Below are 21,418 nucleotides of genomic sequence, written 5' to 3'. Positions count from 1 at the left end.
GAGTGATAGAATTCAAAATGGGCCAAAAGGGCCTTGTTTACAGAACTTGGGAAATTAAAGATCTACAAGAGATGGCTTCAAGGACGTGGCCTTTCAGTAGCAGTAGGAACATTTCTGCCAAGGCAGGTTTGGGAGAACTTGCAGGAAATAAACTCAGCATAAAGACAAAGAGAGCTGAGATGGGCATTAAAACCATGGTGGATACACAGACGGTGGAAAGGAGGGAAGAAATATTTTTATGGTGAGAGTGAGATTAAAGAAAATTACTTTAGCAGCCCTATCACGACAGCATTTGAAAGAGTAACAGCAGGTGAAAATTATTAGGTATGAGATTTCAATAAAGGGAAGACATCACCATCTGTGAGCAAAGCTTTTGTCAAAGTCGAGATATTAATGTAATCATACACAGATTATGAATCACAAGGACCTTGCTTAAAAGTGAACATTCTAGACAGACTAGTAAGACAATTTTTAACATGAAAGCTTGTGGGATATCTAGCAAACAAACAGACCCTGATCATTTGTACTATATCTTGCAAACTTGACACAATGAACCTGTAACTTTTGGTATTTAGCTATATTGGACAGAAATTGTAACTAGATCATAGAAGCCCACTGCAGACTCGTTTGCTCCATCTGTTTTTATTTTCTTTCTATCTTTCTCTGTTTTAGCAGGACTGTAATGCTGAACTCTTAACATTTCAAGATTTTTTGAAACTTATATCTAAGATTTTGTCCTAGATATCTCTGCACCTAAGATGGTGCCAGAAATGGAAATTTTGTACACTTTTCACTGTACTCATAAAGCCCTGTACTTGAGTGCATGTGAAATGAAACCTAATTCTAACTGTCAACTGTAAAAAATGAAACAAGCTAAAATCTGTTCAGGAACACATTACAGACCACATATTACAATTATTCAGCAATTGTGTGGATAGAGAATTGGCTCATGAGCAGGAAACAGCCAGTAAGGATAAGGGATTCTTTTTCAGGTCAGTGATCTATGATCAGTGGGGTTTCTCAGGGATCAGTGCTGGGGCCACTACAATACATATTAATAAATGTGGAGGAAGGAAGGAATGTAACTAACCAAATTCATAGACAACACAAAAATAGGCGGAAAAACAGGTTGAAAGTTTACAGAAAGATATTGATAGGTTGAATAATTGATCAACAAGTTGACAAATGGACGATATTGTAAGGTGGGAAAATGTGAAATAATTCATTTTGGAAGGGAGAACAGAAGAACAGAATATTATTTATATGGACAGAAACTGCAGAAAGCTGCAACAGTGGGATTTGATGTTACTTGGGCGCAAAACACAGAGCTAGCACACAGGTGGAGCAGGTAGTCAGGAAGGCTAATGGAATGTGGGCCCTTATTTCAAGGGGGTCAGAGTATAAGAGTGGGGAAATCTTACTGCAAACTGCACAAGGTGCTGGCAAGACCACACCTAGAGTACGTGAACAGTTTTGGTCCCAGCATTTAAGGGAAGAGGTCATTTCATTGGTGACAGTTCAGAGACGGTTCACGAGGATGATCAGTGGTTTGGAGGGATTGTCTTCTGGCCAAAGGCTAAACGGGTTGGAACTCTATTCACCGGAGTTGAGAAGAATGAGAGATCATCTTCTTTAGAGTTTGACAAGGTAAACGTCGAGAGGAATCTTCCTGCACAGTCTCAATGTAAAGGGATGCCAATTTAAGACTGAGAAGAGGAGGAATTTCTTCTCTCAGAGGGTTGAGTGGTTTTGGAAACCCTTGCCACAGAAAGCCATGATGGCTCAGTCCAATTGTATATTTAAAACTGAGATAGATAGATTCTTGATCAGTCGGGGAATCAATCGGGTTATGGGAAAAACTCAAGAAAGCAGATGCAAGGAATGTCAGATCAGCTATGACCGCTTAAATGGTGGGGCAGTCTTAAGGAGACAATTGGCTATATTGTTCCTATTTCTTTTGGTCTTGGGAGAGATGCAAAATCCAATGTACAAGAACTGGTTTATGGTCTGATTCCCTGTATTTATTTTAATTAATTTAGAATCACCATTACTGTTCTATAAAACTCCACACAACTGGCAAATTATGTAAAATAAAAAAACATTAATTAGTGTATCAGAAACAGTTTCTGATTACCCTCAGCTACTAAAAACTTTTATTGCCGTAGTTGGTTAGTGACATACATTATAAAAGTAATGCAGATTTTCAAATAATTTTAACAGACCCAGCAAACAGTGTGGAAAGAACACTACCCTTTGCCATGTTGCCAGGTCTCTAACAAAGAAAGTACAAGGTACCTGTTGTACAAGACTCAAATTTACAATTCAGTCAGTGACAGTTTTTGGAAATCAAATTGATGAATGGAAAAATGTAGGTCTTAAGTTTTGAGAAATGTCAGTCAATGAGATTAACCATGATCAACAGAGAAATATTAAGTGCTTAAAAAGCTTAAATTGCTTAATGCTATGTCAAAGTTAAAGACGTGACAGGGAACTATTTGTGTCAATATAAAGTTGTGGAGATTTTACCAAGAAAACAAATTTAAGCCTTTTGGAATGTCTTCACAACTAAAGGCCAAAGAGAATTACAAAGGCAACAATGAACTAAGTACATACAGCAAATGACTTGCTGCACTTCCTGAGCTGAAGAATATTTCAACAAATCCATAAAGTCAATGGATTAGTGGATGCAGAGGTTGTTGCATTATTTTCAATGCCAACTACAGTAATCAAGGTATTTGCAGTCTACTTCAGAAATGTGCCACCACCACCTGATCTTATGAGTAATGGAAACAATAAGTGACAAACTATTGCAATGTATCACATGCCTCAAAAACAGAATGAAAATACACAGACCTGCCACTCCACTGTTGTCTGTACCTGTGAAGAAGAAAATTAATCGTGTAACTAAAAAAAAAACAATTATCTACAGTGACCCAACCCCACAAAAAAAAATTCAAGCTCTATACTTGATTTAAGTTTGGTTATCAAGAGCTGCTCAACTAATTCCTTTGACTCAAGATCATTTTATTCAGTGGTTTACAGTCCTCGGAAAAGACTGCCAATCCATCCCCTTCTAGAGGTGCTGCTTTCTTGGTAGGCTGGAAGATCTTGTTAGAACTATACAAGGAATACTGTGAACATTTATCTAAGGGAAGATAGACTGGCAATAGAGGCATTCCAGAGAAGGTTAACTAGGCTGATCCAAGATACGGAGAAGAGGTTGAGCCTGTACTCATCTAAAACAATGAGAAATGACCTTGTTGAAGTATACAAAATTCTTGGGGAACATGACAGAGTAGATGTGGAGAAGTTGCTTCTCATTGTTGGAGAACCTAATACGTCAGGGCGTAATCTCAAAATTAGGGGTCGACCATTTAAGACAGAGATGGGAAGAATTTTTTTTTTCTCTCAGAAGGTTGAGAGTCTATAGAATCCCTTACCGAAGAGGGCTGACACAGGCTGATTTGTAGTGCAAATTCACAGCTGAGGAAGATTTTGAGTCAATAATGAAGGGACATGGTGAAAAGACAGGGAAGTAAAATTGATAATTGTCAGATGAACTATTATCTGATCAAATGGGCTAACTGGCCCATTTCTATGGCTACATTCTTCGGTTTTTATGGAACGCAATGGCTTAGTTCCATTGTTACAAATTGGTATGCCGGGAAGAGGTCACTATTCCTACATTTGCCTTGACAGCAAGTGGCAGCTAGCTGCACGCACAGCCAACAATATCTATCCTGTCTTAACTAAGCTTATGATTTATCAAAAGCTAACAATTTCCCAATACGAAACCTGAAACTTAAATAATCCAGTTCTCCCTCAGTTGAAATCTAGTAGCAACCTAAAGAAGAATCCCACATAATTTATCCCTCTCCTGACTCAGTAGGCAGCTCACAATAATGATAGATTAAAACACAAAAATCTACAACCATGCATGTCAGGGCCACTGATTTACAGTACAATTTAAATTCTGTTTTACTAATTGGGAATGTAGATTTTTTAAGATTTGAGGACAGAATGTGACAATTTAAGCAACTTTTTTCCTGGAAAAAAGAGCTAGTCAGTGGTCATGAAAGTGACAATGAAAATGATGAGAAGACAGGGCTTCTTCAAAAGTACCACATCACTGCACAACAAAATTGGTACAATATCCTCCAACCGATATGATTAACAAAAAACAATTTCAACAGAAGTATTCAGTTCTGGATTAGTGTAGTTATAGGGTGCAATTTTTAGTGAAGACAATCCTGAGGTTGCAGTGAGGTGGCACTGGAGAACATGCTTCTGATGAGGGGCGGTGGCACAACTTGGTCTCTGCAATTCCAAAAATGTGAAATATACTTTATAACCTTTGATACAAGAGGAACAAGGACACAATTGCCAGTGGTAGCTCAATTTTTATACCAGGATCTTAAAATGCAAATGTCTCAAATGCCTTGACGATTGACACCAACGCCATAACTTCTATGACTGACTAAAAATGCCTAATATTTGTATTCTGGAACAGAAGCAATGCTTTGATGTTAGGAAATCTGATCAGAGACTGTGATCACAGGTTTGGGATTCCAAGCAGTTTGTTTACTGCGAATTAATTAATTCAATTTTCATGGTTGAAAACAAATGCTAATCTCTCTTTGAGATAGTAAGAACTGCAGACGCTGGAGAATCTGAGATAACAAGGTGTAGAACTGAATGAACACAGCAGGCCAAGCGGCATCAGAGGAGCAGGAACGCTTACGGTTCGGGCCTGGACCCTTCTTCAGAAAATTTTCTAGGGCCGAAATGTCAGTATTAAATAATCCTGAATATTTAAACAGCTATAATAATGACTTTTGATCCAACAATGGCCTATGCAAACTTTCTTATCTTTCGTTTTGCACACTATGTATACACATGTATTTACATCTACACAAATAAGCACACACACATCCGTGTGTGTGTGTGTAAATGAGAGACAGAGCATGCGCACGTTGTGTGAACAAACTTTATATGACAGCCTGAATTACTTCACAGGAGCAAAACTGATATCAAACTATGCAAGGTGATAGGAAGACAAACGGTTAAAAGGTATGTTTGAGTGAAAGACAGACAGGAAGGAAGGAAAGGGAGATTTAGAGAGAGAATACTCATGTTTTGGACATAGAAAACTGAAAGCATGGTTGATAAAAAAAAATCAGGATGTGTATAAGGTCAGAATTAGAGAAGTACTAAGAACTAGGAGGGTTGCAGAATACAGAGTTATGAAGTGATGCAACAAGGGAGGGATCTGAAGATTGTTGACTGAAGTAAACTAAAAACCAAAGGCAATCAGCAAATACTGGCATGATGGATGAAGAAGACTTGGTGTGTGTGTGTGTCCTAACTTGTCCCGGAAGCAAGCATGACACCAAAGATTCAAACAGATTCAGCCTCAAGTCAGCTGCAACGGAAAGTGATGGCGTCAATGACCAAGCACAGAACTGATGAAGAACATGGAAGACAATGGCTTAGATCTTCCCAAATGCAGGCACACACCCATTAAGATTTTCTTTGATGAGAATTTCAGTTTTCTCACCATAATCCAACTGATTGCACTGTTCTCTACCAAAGATTCACAGCATGGAGCTGGAATTAAGTCAATAGGCTGTCAAAAAAGTTACGCATATTAATGGATTTTCACAGACCCTCCAAAAGGAAACTAAAAGCACCAAATCAAAACTACTTTTAATTATATTTTTCAAACATAGCAAATTAAAGACTGGGACATATACATAGGGCAAAGATAGATGCTACAATAGAAGATTAAAATAAAAAATTACTGACAACAAATAAATATTAGCATAGATTACAATTTAACCATGTAACATAGTGAAGTTATATTGCTTACCAAATCATGCTAATCATATCATCAGCATACAGCTGACGGAAATAAGTCATCCCACAATTAATGATCAAATCAAAGCAATGAAGTCATGCAACTGCCATGAATAATGGAAAGCAATTAAAAAAGAGAGGGCACCACAAATATCTCCACCCTCAATGGTGGCATAGCCCTGTACCTCACTGTAAAAGACAAGGTTGCAGTATTTGCAATCATCTTTAGCCAGAGGTAACAAGTGGGTGACTCATCACTATCTCCTCTTGAGGACACAGTCAATCTAATTTACTCTACATTGATAGCTCACAGTCAACACCACTATCCACCCCTTACAAACTCCAATTCAAAGAGGTTAATTAAAGGACTGCTAAGGTTACAGGTTAACAGCACTTGATTATACGCAAAGAAGTAATCTGATTGTGCAATCTGTCATCACCACATTACCAGAATAAGTTATCAATCACTGAAAACTAAACTGCTGACTGCACTTACCTTCTTCATGATTGTTCTCTCCTAATGGTATACCAACATAAACCATCACATTAACCGCATCTGACACATCCAAATGGAGGTTTGTTGTTCCAACTTTCCGATCTTCTGTTGTTATTAACCCTAATAAAGAGCAGCAATGCACTTCATTTATTTTTAACTCCATTATAGTGGCGCATACAATTATCGTCATTAGCCTGAAGATCAGGTGGACAGTAAATGTTCTTTGTAAAGAGTAAAACGTGCTCTGAAAGATCAATCTGCTTTTATAACTCTTTATAACCAAGTTAATTGCTTGCCAAATTAACATATTAGAAACGTGGAAGCTGTGAGAGAAGAGAACCATGACAGAAGTTTTGAAATGCAGAAAAACGTCTTAATGAATCCCAGGTCTGATCACCTTCTGCTAGACTGACAAAGAACGTCAGTTAGAGCAGAAGAGACAAGATGGTCATAGAAGATAAACCAGATCAGAACTATAAAGCAAATTTGTACTTATGTCTTTTAAACTGTGGATTCAGGTAGAAGTCTCTACTTAATAAATTCAGGGTAACATTTCCTAATCACTTTGTTTTGCTAACATATCTTTGTAATTTTGCATATGACTTAGACAGAAAAGAAACAAGTTGATCAAGCAAAGTAATGGGGCAGCTTCCTTTCACTGATAAGAACATCAAGAGTGCATTTTGTTTGGCTGTCATGATTTTAGTTGTATCACGCAATGTTGAATTTCCAGTTACACTTGAAATCCTCCATGAAGTTTCACATGAAAGAACTCTCAGTCGTGGCTAACCTTGCCAGAGGCAATGGGAATACAAGTTCCAGCACACCAAATTTTATTATTAGCTTACCTTTACATCTTGCCTCGCCATTATATTTGCCTGAATGAATTAATGCTTGTCATAATTCCTAGGAACTGAAGAAATTAATCTTCCAAGGTTTGTAAATGAATTAAAATATGTAGAAAGTATGACACTAGACTCACAATACAATCCATAGGAGATGAATCTTACATATTAAGGATATCTATTTGGTAATATACAGAGTAAGTTTCTGCCAAGGTTTAATGTGCATGCAATCAAAGGTTTGGCAAGGATCAGAAACTTTATATCACAGGGATAGAAGAGTTCTGTTGCTTTACTGAAATTCCAGGCTTGGATCAGGATCTGTGTACACAAAAATTTAAACTAAGTTTGTGGAAGGCCAGGAGCTAATCTGTTGACATATTTGTCTAAAACAGAGGGAATCTTTTAATAGAATTTATGATACTCACCATAAGCATTGTACATCTTTGGTCCGAGGTCAGGGCGTACAAAATAATTTGGGAGCCGTGAAGCCAGATTTAACCTTCCATCTCTCTTTGTGTATTCAGGTAGAGGGAGGTTATTCATCAAATCTTCAAATCTGCATGACAAGAAACAACAGGATAACTTATTGCATCTGCACTCTTTAAGCCTGAAGATATCAGCATGTGCGCAAATTATATTACCTGGTTGGCATCATGTCCCTAAAGTCTTCACCGGGAGGCCAGTCTTTGAGCTTCAATACCATTGGCTGCCCTCCTTCAGATTTCAAACGTTCTGTGGCACAAAAGCATAATTCAAATTGGACTCCAGGAATTCGAATACAGGCTCCAAACCTTTTATCTACTTATACGCATGAAATAGTTTGAATGAACTACTGTTTAATCTTCCTCACTCATGAGGTCATCTCAATTTTTTAAAAAATTGATTTGTTGATTATAAAGCAATGGTTGGGGCATGGGGCATGATCCATCTACAGTATTGACACTAAGAATATATAAATATTGTACATGTACAAAGATGAGACAACCAATGAAATGGAAAGTTGAATTTCATTAATAAAACAAGAAAAGGTGATGCTTAGCTTTAATATCAATGCAGATTTCTAACTTCGATACCCAGAGTGGGCAAATTCATGAGAATATACGCCATGATGACCAGGAGTCAACAGCTTTAGTAATAGTTGAGGAGTTATTTCATAGACATGCACAAAATTAGAGGCAACTCCAAATCATTTTCAAGACCCAGAGTTAGAAGCAATACAAAACTACAAAATATCAGAACAAAGTATATATCTTGGTACACTATGGTCACAGACTGAATTGGGTTACTTTAATCCCGTTGACTATGGCATTGCAAAATTAAAGCATCATCTAAAAACTGATTCAAGGTTTCCGAATAGCATGGTTTCGATAATGAATAATGAAAACAGATAACGGTCAGACAACAGCCTAGCGGTATTACTACTAGGCTACCAGAGATGCAGGTTTGAGTCCTGCCAGGGCAGATGGTGGAATTTGAATTCAATAATAATCTGAAACTAAGAGGAAATGATGATCATTAAACCATTATCGATTAGCGATCAGGGACTGGGATTCAAACTTTCTTCTCAGTGTCTACTGTTGAAGTTGCTTCGCTCATCGCTGTGGTTCTCGGACAGTGGGTCAGCAGTCATTGGTGAACAATATGGAGGTGAAGATCTCCAAGAGATACTAATTATAGCGTGGTGCCTGAGGCAGAACTATTTAGAAATGTATGGAAGGTATCCTGCCATCTCAAGATGAGTCCAAAAATCAGCAGAGGACTTTCCTGGAAGGAAAGCCAAACATTTACTTACACTTGAGGAGCAGAAAATCAATTTCCATTAGAATTAGGTACATCCTAACACCAACTGTATACTATAGGTTGACTTTTCAGGCTTTGAGCTCGTACTTTGGGACAACTAGCTGAATCGTCACTGCTCAATGGACAATGAACAATAGAGTCTGAAATATGTTATTTAAAAACATTCCAAAATACTTTCCTGAAGCTTGATGAAGAATTCCAAATTACAAACATTGATCTGCCATCTAAGAGTGATTTTTCATGAAACCTGAAGAGTCATATGATACCTGTCCCTTACAGCCTGAAGCCAGACTAATTATAGTAGGGAATAAAGAAATGGCAGAAAAATTGAACACATACTTTGGTACTGCCTGTACAAAGAGGGTCACAAATAACCTTCCAGAAATGTTAGGGAACAAAGGGTCTGGTGAAAGGTGGAGAAACAGTTAGAAAATGGTAAATGGGAAATTAAGGTGGTTAAAGGTTGACAAATCACCAGGGCCTGATAGTACTCTAAGAAATAGACTACAGGAAGTGACCGTGGAACAACTGAAGGTATTGGTTGTCATCTTCCAAAATTCTCTTGAGCCTGGAACAGTCCCTACAGATTGGAGTGTGGCAAATCTAACTCCCCACTATTCAGAAAGGGAGTGAGCCACAGAGAATTAAAGTTAACCAAACATCAATCGTGGGGAAAAATGCTGGAGCCTACTTTAGAAGATCTAAGAACGGAATATTTGGAAAGCACTAATGGGATTGGAGGTCTGAATGCCTCCTCACTTCAACGTTTCAATGTAATTGCTAAAGTCACTGGTTTAGCTCACAAATCAAACCAGTTGATTCTAAACCCTAGGATCTTAGCTGACATGTTGGAGGTGAAATGCATTGATTCTATTCATTCCCCATGAAAAGAGAAATCAGGTGGGTTTGATTGTCAGACCTGAATAGTAGAATGCTCCACTTCTGGTTTCAGGATTTGAAAATTCAGACTTAACACGCTTAACAAATAATCTTTCTACTTACTGGAAATGATCTCAAAGCCATCCCAAAAATCTCGGACTTTCACATCAGAGATGATGGCACAGTTCCTACAGTTGACGAGATCAACTTCCTGGTCCCCAAACTCCCGGCTGAAAGCTTCAGGTTTCCAGAGGGCTGAATTTAATTTCTTATGGACACCGGACACCAACACTGGCTAGTAAGAGAAACACAAGATTCATGTCGAAAATGTCTTAAGTTTCAAAGCACTATTGAATTGAGTTGTGGTCTTTTTTTAAAAAGTGATTGACCACACAATGCATCCAAGTGAAATAATTATTGATAAACACGGTCAGCAGTAAAATAAATATCAGGCTACACAATGGAGTGAGCCCACAGATGAAAAGTCACAATGTCACAACAGGAGAATCCAAATTCGGTTACTGTTTGTAAGAAGCAATATAGCATTTATTTTAAACAATTCCAACTTTTCGAGGCTATTTCACAGATTGCTGGTGTGAACTAATCAGTTGTGCTAAGTTTTTAAAAAGATAAAGCACAGGCTGCATTTTTAACATGCAGATGTGGGATCACACTCTTGAAATGTATGACCAAGATAGAAAGGAAATCAACTATTTTACCTCTGCAATTGATCTGTACGTAAAAAACCGGCATGAACTTATTGCAATATGTGACAACGGACTAAAATTCAAGGCCAGTTTGAATTGTTGTCACTCTGAACTATCACATGAAGACCATTTTCAATAAACCGTGTGAAAGGATCCAGAGCTGCTTTACAGGTTTGAAGTGCTTAACTGGAAATTTTTAAAATTGCTGCATACCAAGGAGTGGCATGAATAGAAGGGGTTTGATGACATACCAAGCTTCCTGATGATGCTTCCAGATCAAAATATAACTTAAAAGGAGGGCAAAGTAACTAATAATGCCATGGTTTTTTAAAGGGTCATTGAATGTCTAGGTTGAGTATATGACTGGAAAAATCCACTGAATGCTAATAAACAAATCATTTTACAGTGTATTCCCAAACAAAGTGTGTATGTCCATGCAGAATCTTCTACCCATACCACACTAAAAGTGACTTAATCTTCACACTTGTACAATTAGCTAGCCAACCAGAAACTGATTCACAGACTTACATTCATGCATTCAATTAAATAGGATCATTCTTAATGAATGGAATGGTTACCTGTCCCTGCTTCCAGCATTCCCTAAAGATTTTCCAGTTATTTTTGTTGCTGGGGTCTTGGAGGCAGAGCAGACGACCATCACAGAGCCAGCAATGTTGCGTGTTTGGGTCCAGAACACTCATTTCCATTACACCTTGTTTTTTATTCTCCTTCAGTGCCTCTGTAGGATTCCCACTTCGCTTTGACGTATCTGTAGACATTTTGTTCTCTACCACTGATGCAATTATGTGATCCAGAAAGTTTGGTAGGCCCCCCTTCCCCTTGTCAGCCTGTATTAAAAACACAAAAAGAACTTTAACTAATAGCCATTAATCAGTTACATAAAATAAAATAACATAAAAGGTTTCCTTTGAGGGAGGCACCTAGGATGTAATATTTTGGACTACTAACGTAGAATTTATAGCAGAGGAATGACAAAGCTGTTGAAATGCCTCTAACCTGACGATCGCTTTTACTTCCCTTCAAATGAGACCAAGTCCATATATCCACCTCATTTGTAATAAGAAATGCGTCCATCTCCAAAATATTTCTGATGATTTTGCAATCATTTAATTAGCATTAATTTCTAATCTTATAAATGTAGTTCTCTGTTGAGCTGAAAATAGTTTCTCCACTGTTCACATCAGTGATTTGCTGCCCAATGAAATAGCTAGATCGTACTGACTTAGTGTGTACATTCGGACAAAACTGATTTACTGGATTAAAAACTCAACAGCATTCCTGTTGACTTTCTCTTTACTTTTACCATTCTTGCCCTTCTTTTTTCGAACCATGGAGCCAACTTTATGAATAGTGACCATTTATGAATAGTATTAAAGCTGCTTCAGACTTGAGGTGCACAGATCAACTTCTGTATCAACAATCACATTGTTGCCACTACACAGGCAGTGGAGGGAGTCCATAGTAAAGGTGATGGATGGGGTGCCAATCAAGTGGACTGCTTTGGCTGCATGATGTTGAACCCTTTGAGTATTGTTGAAGCTTCACTCATCCGGGCGTGTGGAAGGGGTTCTCCTAGCTTGTCTCTTGTGGACAAACGTGGAGAGGTGGGAGGTGAATTGTTTAGCACAGCAGATTCAAACAGAAAACAGTGATGTTGTACGAATACAAGGGAAGCTTTAACCTGACTGCCTGCACTTTGGGGAATAATCATCCACTTAATGCTTGCATCTTTCCTGATGTACTCGGCAAAAGACAACACTGCCGCAGACATTGTGCCACATGCCAGGGTCTCCTTGGAACTGCAGAGGGATTGGAGGGGGTCGTTGGGGGATCCATGTGTGGTCATCTACATCTTGGAATTAATGACATTGATAGGAGTAGAATGGAGAATTTGTTCTAAGATTTTGAACAGTTTCAATCTAAATTATAAAGCATAATCTCCAGATTAACAATCTCTGGATTATTTTCTGATCAACGGGAACAGTGGCATTGGGTAAATGAAATCAAAGAGTTAAATGCATAGCTCAAAGAGTAACATGGGTGAAATGATTATAGTTCATTGGACATTGGCACGAGTACCGGGGTGGAAGTAAACTGTTCCAGTAGGCCAGACTTCATGTGAATCATGATGGACCAGTGTCCTGGAAAAGTCAGTAATTAAGGAGATAAATAGGGCTTTAACCTAATTTTTTTTTGGTTGGGGGTGGGGGGAATTGCAAAGGGTGAGAGAGATAAAGATGTAGGCGATTGGGAGAGGGGAAATATGAGTTTACAATCGCAAGGGTATTGCAGAGCAGCTTTGTGGGTAACTACACCCAGAATGTGACAGGAAAGGACTGGGCGTAAACAAGTAAAAGCAGCAAACAGGGTCAAGGGGTCGGAATAAAAATGGCATATAGGCAAAATTAATTATTCTTTACTTGAATACATGTAATGCTCAGAGCAAAATAAATTAAACAACAATATTAATTTAGGGTCATGGTCATATATGTGATCGTACAGCCATTACGGAGACACGGCTCAAGGAGATCCGAGTTGGGAATGAAATATTCAGAAATACGTGGCATTTTGAAAGGACAGGAAAGAAGGAAAAGTGGTGAGGTAATGTTGTTGGTATGGGATGGAATAAGAGCAATTTCAAGAAATGATCTTGGATCAGAAGGTGTAGAATCCATATCGCCAGAGCAAAGAAATACTAGGGAAAATAACACTGGTACAAGTAGTCTGAAGGCCCCCTAACAGGAGCTATATGGCAGGACATAGAATAAATCAAAATAATGGGACATGCAGGAAAGACAGTACATTAGTCATAGATGACTTTAATCTTCAACCAGATTGGGAAAGTATAATTGGCAGAGATGAACATAATGAAAAATTTGTAGCTTTATTTGGAACAGTTTCCTGAAACGATATATTGTTCATCCAACCAGGAATTAGATTATTTTGTACCTAGTAATGTGAAATGAGTCAGATTTAATAAATGATCTCAGAGTAAAAAGTCCCCCCAAAACAGCGATAGTTGCTATAATTCAGCATTCTGTCTGACCGTGAGAAACGTGGGTCGAAAACAACTGTCCTAATCTTAAATAAGGGTGATTAGAAAAGAATGAGGGCAGCACTGGCTGGAGGGTGGACTGGGAAAGGGGTTTAAGTAGCAAAGACAGTTGAAGGATAATTGCAGACTTTTAATAAAATAATTCATGGCTCACCACAAAGATATACTTCTAAGTTAAAAATAGCATCAATCAAATTGAAAAGAAGAAAAACATACAATGTGGAAGAAATTACGCCAAAGGCAGAAGATTGAAAAAAAAAGTAAAAATCAGGAAAAAATAAAAAAGGGAGAAAATAAACTTTGAGGGCAGATTTACAAGCAATATCAAATAGGACAGCATGGGCTTCTCTAAAACATTTTCTAGTGGAAACAGGCCAAAATGAATACTGGCCTTCAGACAAGGAGGTTGGGAAAACAATAGTGAGAAACCAGGAAATGGCAGAGGTGTTAAATAAATAATTTCTTTTAGTCTTAACAGTAGAAGACACAAAAGCATTCCAAAACTATTAAATAATCTAGGGCAAGAGGACCATTCGGAAAAAACTTAAATAATAAACACAAGATAGTACGAGACAAATTAATGAGGCTAAAAGCTGCTAAGTCCTTTGAATATGAGGAGATACTATATTGAATATTCAATATAGTAACTAGAAAGATGATGTATGCACAGATAGTGCTATGCCAAGGATCCTTAGATTCTGGAAAAGTTCTAGAGGATTTGAAAGCTGCCAATGTAACACCCTTATTCAAAAGGGAAGGGAGGCAGAAACAGTTAACAGTAGGCAAGAGGAAAGAATTTGACTTTATTATTAAGAATTCAAAAGCAAAGAATTTAGAACATTTTGAATTCACTCATGGGACGTGGGCATTGCTGGCTGGCCTGCATTTATTGCCTGTCCCTAGATGTCTGGGAGAAGGTGGTGGTGAGATGCTTTCTCAAGCCGTTGCACGATGCCCTTAGATCCCAGCTAAGCGAGGGAGTTTCTTATGACTGCAGGAGGAGGAGGTTGGGCCTGTACTCATTGGAATTAAGAGGAGGAAGAGCCAACCTTATTGAAACATACAAGATTCTTAAAGGGCATGGGAGGGTAGATGCTGAGAAGATTAAAAAAAATGCTGGAGATCACAGCAAGTCAGACAGCATCCATGGACAGAAAGCAAGCTAATGTTTTGAGTTGAAATGGCTCTTCATCAGAGCTGAGATTTTGTTCCCCCTTGGAGAGTCTAGGGCCACAGGCATAATCTCAGAGTAAAGGGTTGCCATTTGGAATGGAGATAGGAAAGAACTTCTTTTCTCAGTTGGTAATGAATTAGTGGACTGTTTTTAAAAAATAGCGAAGGCTGTAGAGTTTGGAAAATACAGTTGAATATTATCAAATCATTGAAACTCAGAGTTGATTTGATGGCCCAAGTGGCCTATTCTTGCTCCTGTATCTTATACTTTGGATGGACAATAATCAAAATACATATTAATGAATTTTCTTCTTCAATAGGAAATTCTAAATACTCTAGAGAGAAGGCAGAGTGAGCTCTCAGTAGGTTTGTAATCAAGGTGAAAAACTATCACCTCTTTTCAATGTCCACAGTTTCAAATATTAGACACACCTACCGTTGAAACAGACGTGAAGACAGATGGAAATGGAAGGCTTGCCTCAGCAGTTCCCCGCTGTAATTTTCCTGGGGCAGAATTTAGAAGATCCCTAAGGCTTGACCCTTCGGTCTTCGTAGTTGAAGGTCCTCCAGACAAAAGGCTGCTAAATGGCTCTAATATGGAGGGAGGCTTAGATAAAGCGTTAAATGAGTCCAGTGCTAAGGGTGGCCTGGAATCTTGGCTTTGATTCAATACAGATCGCAAAGAATTGGCGCTTTCTGGAAAGGAAGGAAAAATAAAATTCTGAATTTATTGATATGGATTCAAGAAGGCAACAAGTATGCTCTCTGCTTGTTATTCATGTTAGCCAAGATTGTTATTAGTACAAAAGAAAGACATTTGCAGTGGCCTGAGTCAAAGTTACTAGTTGAGGTTTAAAATTTTGGCTATTTGGTTCTGCACTCCAGATATGCATCATCACAAATTTGGCCCAAGATACCTCACAACAGAAAGAGAGGTATTACCACTGCTGTAACAAGATCCTGCAAGACACTACATACTATTATCCTAAACAATCCTCCAATCAAATCTCTGGATGCTATGTTTCACCACACTATTTAGCAGTGCAAAGGTATGCCTTCATTTGTGGATGTCAGTCTCCCCGGCGAGATCTAATGCCATGTTCCCTTGAGAGTATTTTCAATATTGATAAAATCATGGTACACTTATCAAGTTGCTTCCTCTATGAGGATGTATCCATTCTTTCTCCTGAAGGAGACAGAACATATTACAACAAATACTGACTACTGCTGGAACCTTGTTGTACTGCATTTTTAAAGCTCAAATTTGTCAATAACAGCATGCAAATTCTGAGGTAGCTAAATAGAAATCAGGTTACCAGTTTTTACAACACACGGTGAAAACGATCTACAGGTCATTATGCTGTATGATTATGCCCAGTATATACGTTAGAGGGTCACCGCTGATTGCTGCAAAAACCCAACTATCTCTAACAGAAAAGGGAGGAGGCACTGACTTCATGACAATGTCACTGGACTAGAAACACAGTCCCTGCATTTAGGAACAGGTGTTACTATTAATCATCTTCACAAAAGTGACTAATTGTTAAGCTACACTGAGGGGCCCTTGTGTTGCTCAGATATTGTCCCGAACTCTAGATCAGGAGGCCCAGGTTCAAATTCCACCTGCTCCAGAAGTGGGTTATGACATCCAAGCATGTTAATGAAAAATGTTGATAAATTAAAAGGAAGGACCAGGTTAGCAGTGATCAACATGGCACCATTTTTTAAAAGATAGAGGACAAGTGACTACATAAACTCAGTTAGTATCCAAGCTCAAGAGTACAGAAGATTTTAGGTAGAAGTTACATAATCAGTGTTTTAAAATGACTGAAGAATTTGGCACAGTAGACACAAAGAAACTACTGTGAACAGAATCAGAAATTGAAAAAGTAGATTGGTGGAGCCAGTAATACAAAGATAACCAACATAACTCAATCAGTATAACCAAAAACATTCAACTGTGTCGTTACTTGTGGACTTTGCTAAGTGCAAATTACCTGCTGCATTTTATTGCCTCTCACTGGGTCGGTATGCTGTAAATCATGCCTGGTATTCTCAGAGTCATCACAAAAGTTAAAGGTTTTAAAAAGTACACAGAATTCCCAACTTAGTTGACTTTAGAGTTAAGTTGACAGAAAGCATGGGCCACGTTTCTGTACTTAGCAAAAATGACTACTTACAAAAAAATTCCAACTGCAGGGGAACAATTTTCAATCAGCAGCAAACAATTCCTTAGCTAAAACAGTATAAACTTCCCTCTGCACACACACAGGTAGACACTGACATTATGGATGGAGGGAAGAACTGGTTCCTGTCTGCAGGGATTACTGAGATGATTCTCTTGTGGATCAGATGCTGTTTCTCGGTCTCCTTTCTCTAGTTGCCTTCACCATTTACAGAAGGCACAGGGTAACTTGCTCATACTTGTAAAGGCCTTTGACTTATCAATTAAGTGAAGTTTACAGCACTGGAAAGGGGAATTAAACTGGCTAGCTGAAGGCTTGAGGTGCTTTTCATTGCAGAGCAAAAACAGCTCCTTCTCTTCCAGGGGCCTGACTGTTTCTTCTAAAACATTCACATGCCAGCTGTTCAGCAACCCTGGGAGTCAGAGAGTTGCTGGAAGGCAGAAGTTCTGTATTACCAAGTGCTAGTCACTAGTCTACGGGCCAATCAACTACTTGCTGCCAGCTAATGTTCCATTCATACACAGCCCTTGGTTTCAGCTGGTCTGCAAACTCGGCTTCCAATATGGCTTGACCAAGTAGCTATGAACAGAGTACTTTAAATGAATGCCAGATTACTTGCTTTCTAAAAGGGCAGTGATCCTTTAACATCTTTGGTTTTTAAAACAGTTCTTAAATCTGTATTGCAAAATTGAAGGACAACTGGATTAAAAATGTGATGATTGTGATCTTGAAGTGAAGATGTTGATTCCAGAAAATATATCCATGTTAGAGATTAAGTATTAATTCTTATGTTGATTTTCTCTAAGCCTTAATGGTAAAATTTTCTACTCGAATAATTTTGTTGATTCATCTTACTTTTTAATCTCTTCAAAACAAAAACTCCCAATCTCTCCAAACTTTTGTCAGTTTTACAAACTTGCTGATGGTGACATCATTTGCCAACTGGTGACAACTAATGGATACTACACCTGTGCAATTTAGAGTCCACTGACACTGTGAACATGATCTGGATTTGTCCAAATTGGATCAAATGTGACAGATTGATACCTTTAACACAACCCTCAATGCATTACCATGACTATTACTTAACATTTCATTGCAAATATCAGTCAAAATGGCTGTTTCACAATTACCACTAAATACAAAACCAAAAGATTATTTCTGCATAGTTAAAATTGTTTGCAAAACCCTCTCCCTAACTGATAGAGTCAACAGTCCATCATCCCATTCCACTAAACAAACTCTAACATGCTAATCATTAAGGAACAGAATAGCATAATCATGAAATCGACTGATCAATTAACAAGATAAAGGAAATTTACCTTTCTTTTCCTCCTTTGCTTTCTGTGTAGCTAAGTCAGCCAACCAGTGTAATGCTGATGTAGTGTCTGCTGAACTCAATGTGCCATCCTTTAAGCCAGCTGTGGTGGACACCCCTTCACTGTCGCCTACAAAGCTTAAATTATTGCAACTGCTCTCACCCTGGCTCATGGTATTGTTTTGACTCGCCTCACTGCTGCTGTTGGCTGGGTCTGGTTTCACTTCCACTGGACCACCATCAGGCTGAGGTAAAATAACAGAGCCTCCACTGCATGGTGACACCTCATTCACAGCAAGTGCACTGGTAGGATTTGGAAGAATACTTGGAAGCTAAAAAAAAGTCCAGAATTTCAAATAACATTAGAACATTAATACATTAATTTAAAAATGCCAAGGCTGGATTAAATACATAGAGATTTGTATGCCAGAACAAGCCATTCGACCTAATGAAATCTGTATTGCTTATACATTCCACAAACAAACAGTTCTTATATCTTTACATTAATCTATATTATTTCCGTATCCCTTCATCCACCTATTCGATCATCAGTGACAGTTTCTGCCTCAACAACCAACCTCGTAGATGAATTTCATAATCTCAAAACTCTTTTAAAGTTCCTCATATCCATTGCTTTAAATCTTTTGTCATTAACCTTCATTCTTGAGCTCTCAACAATTGGATACAGTATGCTTTAATAGATCCCCCATCCTTTCAGAATTTTAAACATTTCTATTTTATTGATGAGTTTTGTGTATTGTTTATATTAAAAAATCTGACGTTTTGCTTCATATTTATGTTTCTCTGTACCAGTCAGCATCACTAAAACCTTCTCTTAGCCATACACACTACTGAGGTTTATTAACATCGTCTCAGCTCTTCAATAAACTCTTGGCTTTTATATTCTTTCAAGGTCCTGTCCCAACACTCCCACATGTCCCCTTGCTTTCCAATCATGATTTGCTTTCTGGGTAAAATTACTGCTGTTTGCTTCAACCAAAATGCAATAAATGGACCATTCATCTGATCATAAAATATAACTATCACAAAAAACACTTCTTATTGCTCTGCTTTTGGACCATAGGGATAGCTTTAGTTCCTTTTAATGCTATAATTAACTCCTTACACTCATCCTCCCTCATACACTTTACGAGAACTTCCCTTGTGCAAACGACAATGCAACTAAAATCATAAAAATTAAGAGCAAGAGAAACTAAGCAGGTCTGGCAGAAACGGTGAAGACAGAGAACAGTTAATGTTTTGAGTTCAATATGACTTTCATTCAGAACGAGTATATTCCTCAGCTTGTGGCATATCGGTTCCTCATATTTTAGAATTTGTGCCCAAGGGTTCTCAATGCAAAATACAGAGATACTCCTATTGTGAAAATCTAATTTTCTAGGAACACAAGCACAGGACTAGCTCAGTGGTGAAAGTGCCTAATCACAATAAGATCCCTTCTACAAGTTTTCTCCAGGTATATATTTAGCTGTCTCAAACTTTCTGAATGAAACAGACACTGACTCCTCCACTGAGAATGCATTTCTCACTTCTACAATTCCCTTCTACAGTTGTTAAAATCTCAACTCCCATTTTCAAATTTTGCCACATCTTGATTTTAATCAGATTGTTTCTTCTGTCTGTGCTCTTTAAAACCCTGAAGAGAGATTAGCAGATTTTAAATTAGCTACTCTTGAATGCTAAGTTCCAAATGCCAATAATAAAACATACCTGTGACACTCCATTTGGTGCTGCTGGCTTGGGCAGAGGTTTGAGCTGTTTGGTAATACAAGGGCAGTTGGCTTTGATTCCCCACTTTCCCCTTGTCGCATGTACCATATCTCCAATATCATAAAGAGCTGTTGATTGAGAGATGAATATTTTCAGAAATGATGAGGTCAAGCTGATGGAGGTCAGCCAATTCTTTAATAAATCTCAATTAATAATATCCTTTTAACTTTGCTTTGAGCACACGCAGAAGATAATAAAGGCAGAATGCAGAAATTTTGATGCACAGGAATTATATACAAAGCCGAACAATTTAATGGTACTAATATCTAAAACAGAAAGGGTTTTAGGATTAGATTTGGCATTTGGTCGTAATATTACAACAGGGTGGATTGCCTTTGCAACAGTTCAGTACAGACAAGACTGCAGATGCAGGGTCTTTTTCCGTAAATGAAGTTAGATCATTGCAATACATAAACGATCAGAAAACGCAGATGAGTGTACTCTGGCAAGCTGATATAGTTCAACATTACATCAAGGGAGTAGGTTCACATAATACATTTACTCAGGAAAGAACAATTTCAAGTATTGGTAATTTTTCTAAAATACATCTCTGAAAATTCCACACATGAAATAAACAGTAAACTTGTTCTACAGCCAATAGTGACACAGGAGCAATGATACAACTATTAAGCTAAGTGGAGTGAGATGACCTAAAGCTGTTCTTTCAAAGGTCTGCAATTGTAGGGCATTTCTCCAACAGTGAGATAGCTCTGATGCCTATAAATATACAGCTCAAAGAACAAGGGAAAATTTGTAGTGTATAAGAAGCCTGCATTCAGTGCAAACAGTGGAGGTGATAGCCTACTGATTGTCCACTAAAGCCAGACTATTAACCCAGAAATTCAGGCAATGTTCCAGGCAACCATGTTCAAAATCTGCCATGGCTATGGTGGAACTGGAACTCAATCTCAATAAAACTGTGGAATTGAAAGGCTAATGATGACAGCAACGTCACTGCTGATTGTAGGGAAAAGGTTCATCTGGTTTATTAACATTCTTCATGGAAGGAAACTGCTCTTATCTGGTCTGGACTAAAGCAACTCCAGATCCATGTGCTTGACTCTTAACTGCCCTTAGGTAATTATGATGGGCAATAAATACTAGCCAAATGAGCAATGCCCGCACCTGTGAATGAAATAATCTTGACGGTTAACTTGGAAATAACCAGACACCCCCATACTGCTGATGCTAATACTTAGCCATATTCCACAGCAATGATTTCCTGCTTCCGAATAACAAACATTTCAATTGAATGCAAGTTTGACAGCAATTTGTCTACAATAATGCACAA

At 38.1% G+C, this 21,418-nt stretch overlaps 1 protein-coding gene across 2 annotated transcripts in view; it reads right to left on the bottom strand.

The window, feature by feature from the left end:
* The window catches only part of LOC125458176 (lysine-specific demethylase 3B-like), a 113,574-nt gene that overhangs the window by 9,326 nt on the left and 82,830 nt on the right, over window positions 1–21,418 (bottom strand). Inside the window, exons 15-23 of one of the 2 annotated variants that reach the window (XM_048543148.2) lie at window positions 20,068–20,195; window positions 18,341–18,668; window positions 15,269–15,528; window positions 11,162–11,431; window positions 10,000–10,171; window positions 7,839–7,929; window positions 7,623–7,753; window positions 6,353–6,472; window positions 2,854–2,877 (exon numbers count right to left, since the gene is read on the bottom strand). In XM_048543148.2, coding sequence (XP_048399105.1) covers window positions 2,854–2,877; window positions 6,353–6,472; window positions 7,623–7,753; window positions 7,839–7,929; window positions 10,000–10,171; window positions 11,162–11,431; window positions 15,269–15,528; window positions 18,341–18,668; window positions 20,068–20,195 — 1,524 coding nt within the window. The remainder of the gene's footprint in view (window positions 1–2,853; window positions 2,878–6,352; window positions 6,473–7,622; window positions 7,754–7,838; window positions 7,930–9,999; window positions 10,172–11,161; window positions 11,432–15,268; window positions 15,529–18,340; window positions 18,669–20,067; window positions 20,196–21,418) is intronic. The other variant, XM_048543149.2, reaches the window with a different exon arrangement.

The sequence above is a fragment of the Stegostoma tigrinum genome, chromosome 13 (genome assembly GCF_030684315.1).
Source record: "Stegostoma tigrinum isolate sSteTig4 chromosome 13, sSteTig4.hap1, whole genome shotgun sequence".
In the NCBI taxonomy this organism is placed as follows: Eukaryota; Metazoa; Chordata; class Chondrichthyes; order Orectolobiformes; family Stegostomatidae; genus Stegostoma; species Stegostoma tigrinum.
The sequence above is the reverse complement of the archived record's forward strand: the minus strand, read 5'-3'. Positions and strand labels throughout refer to the sequence as shown.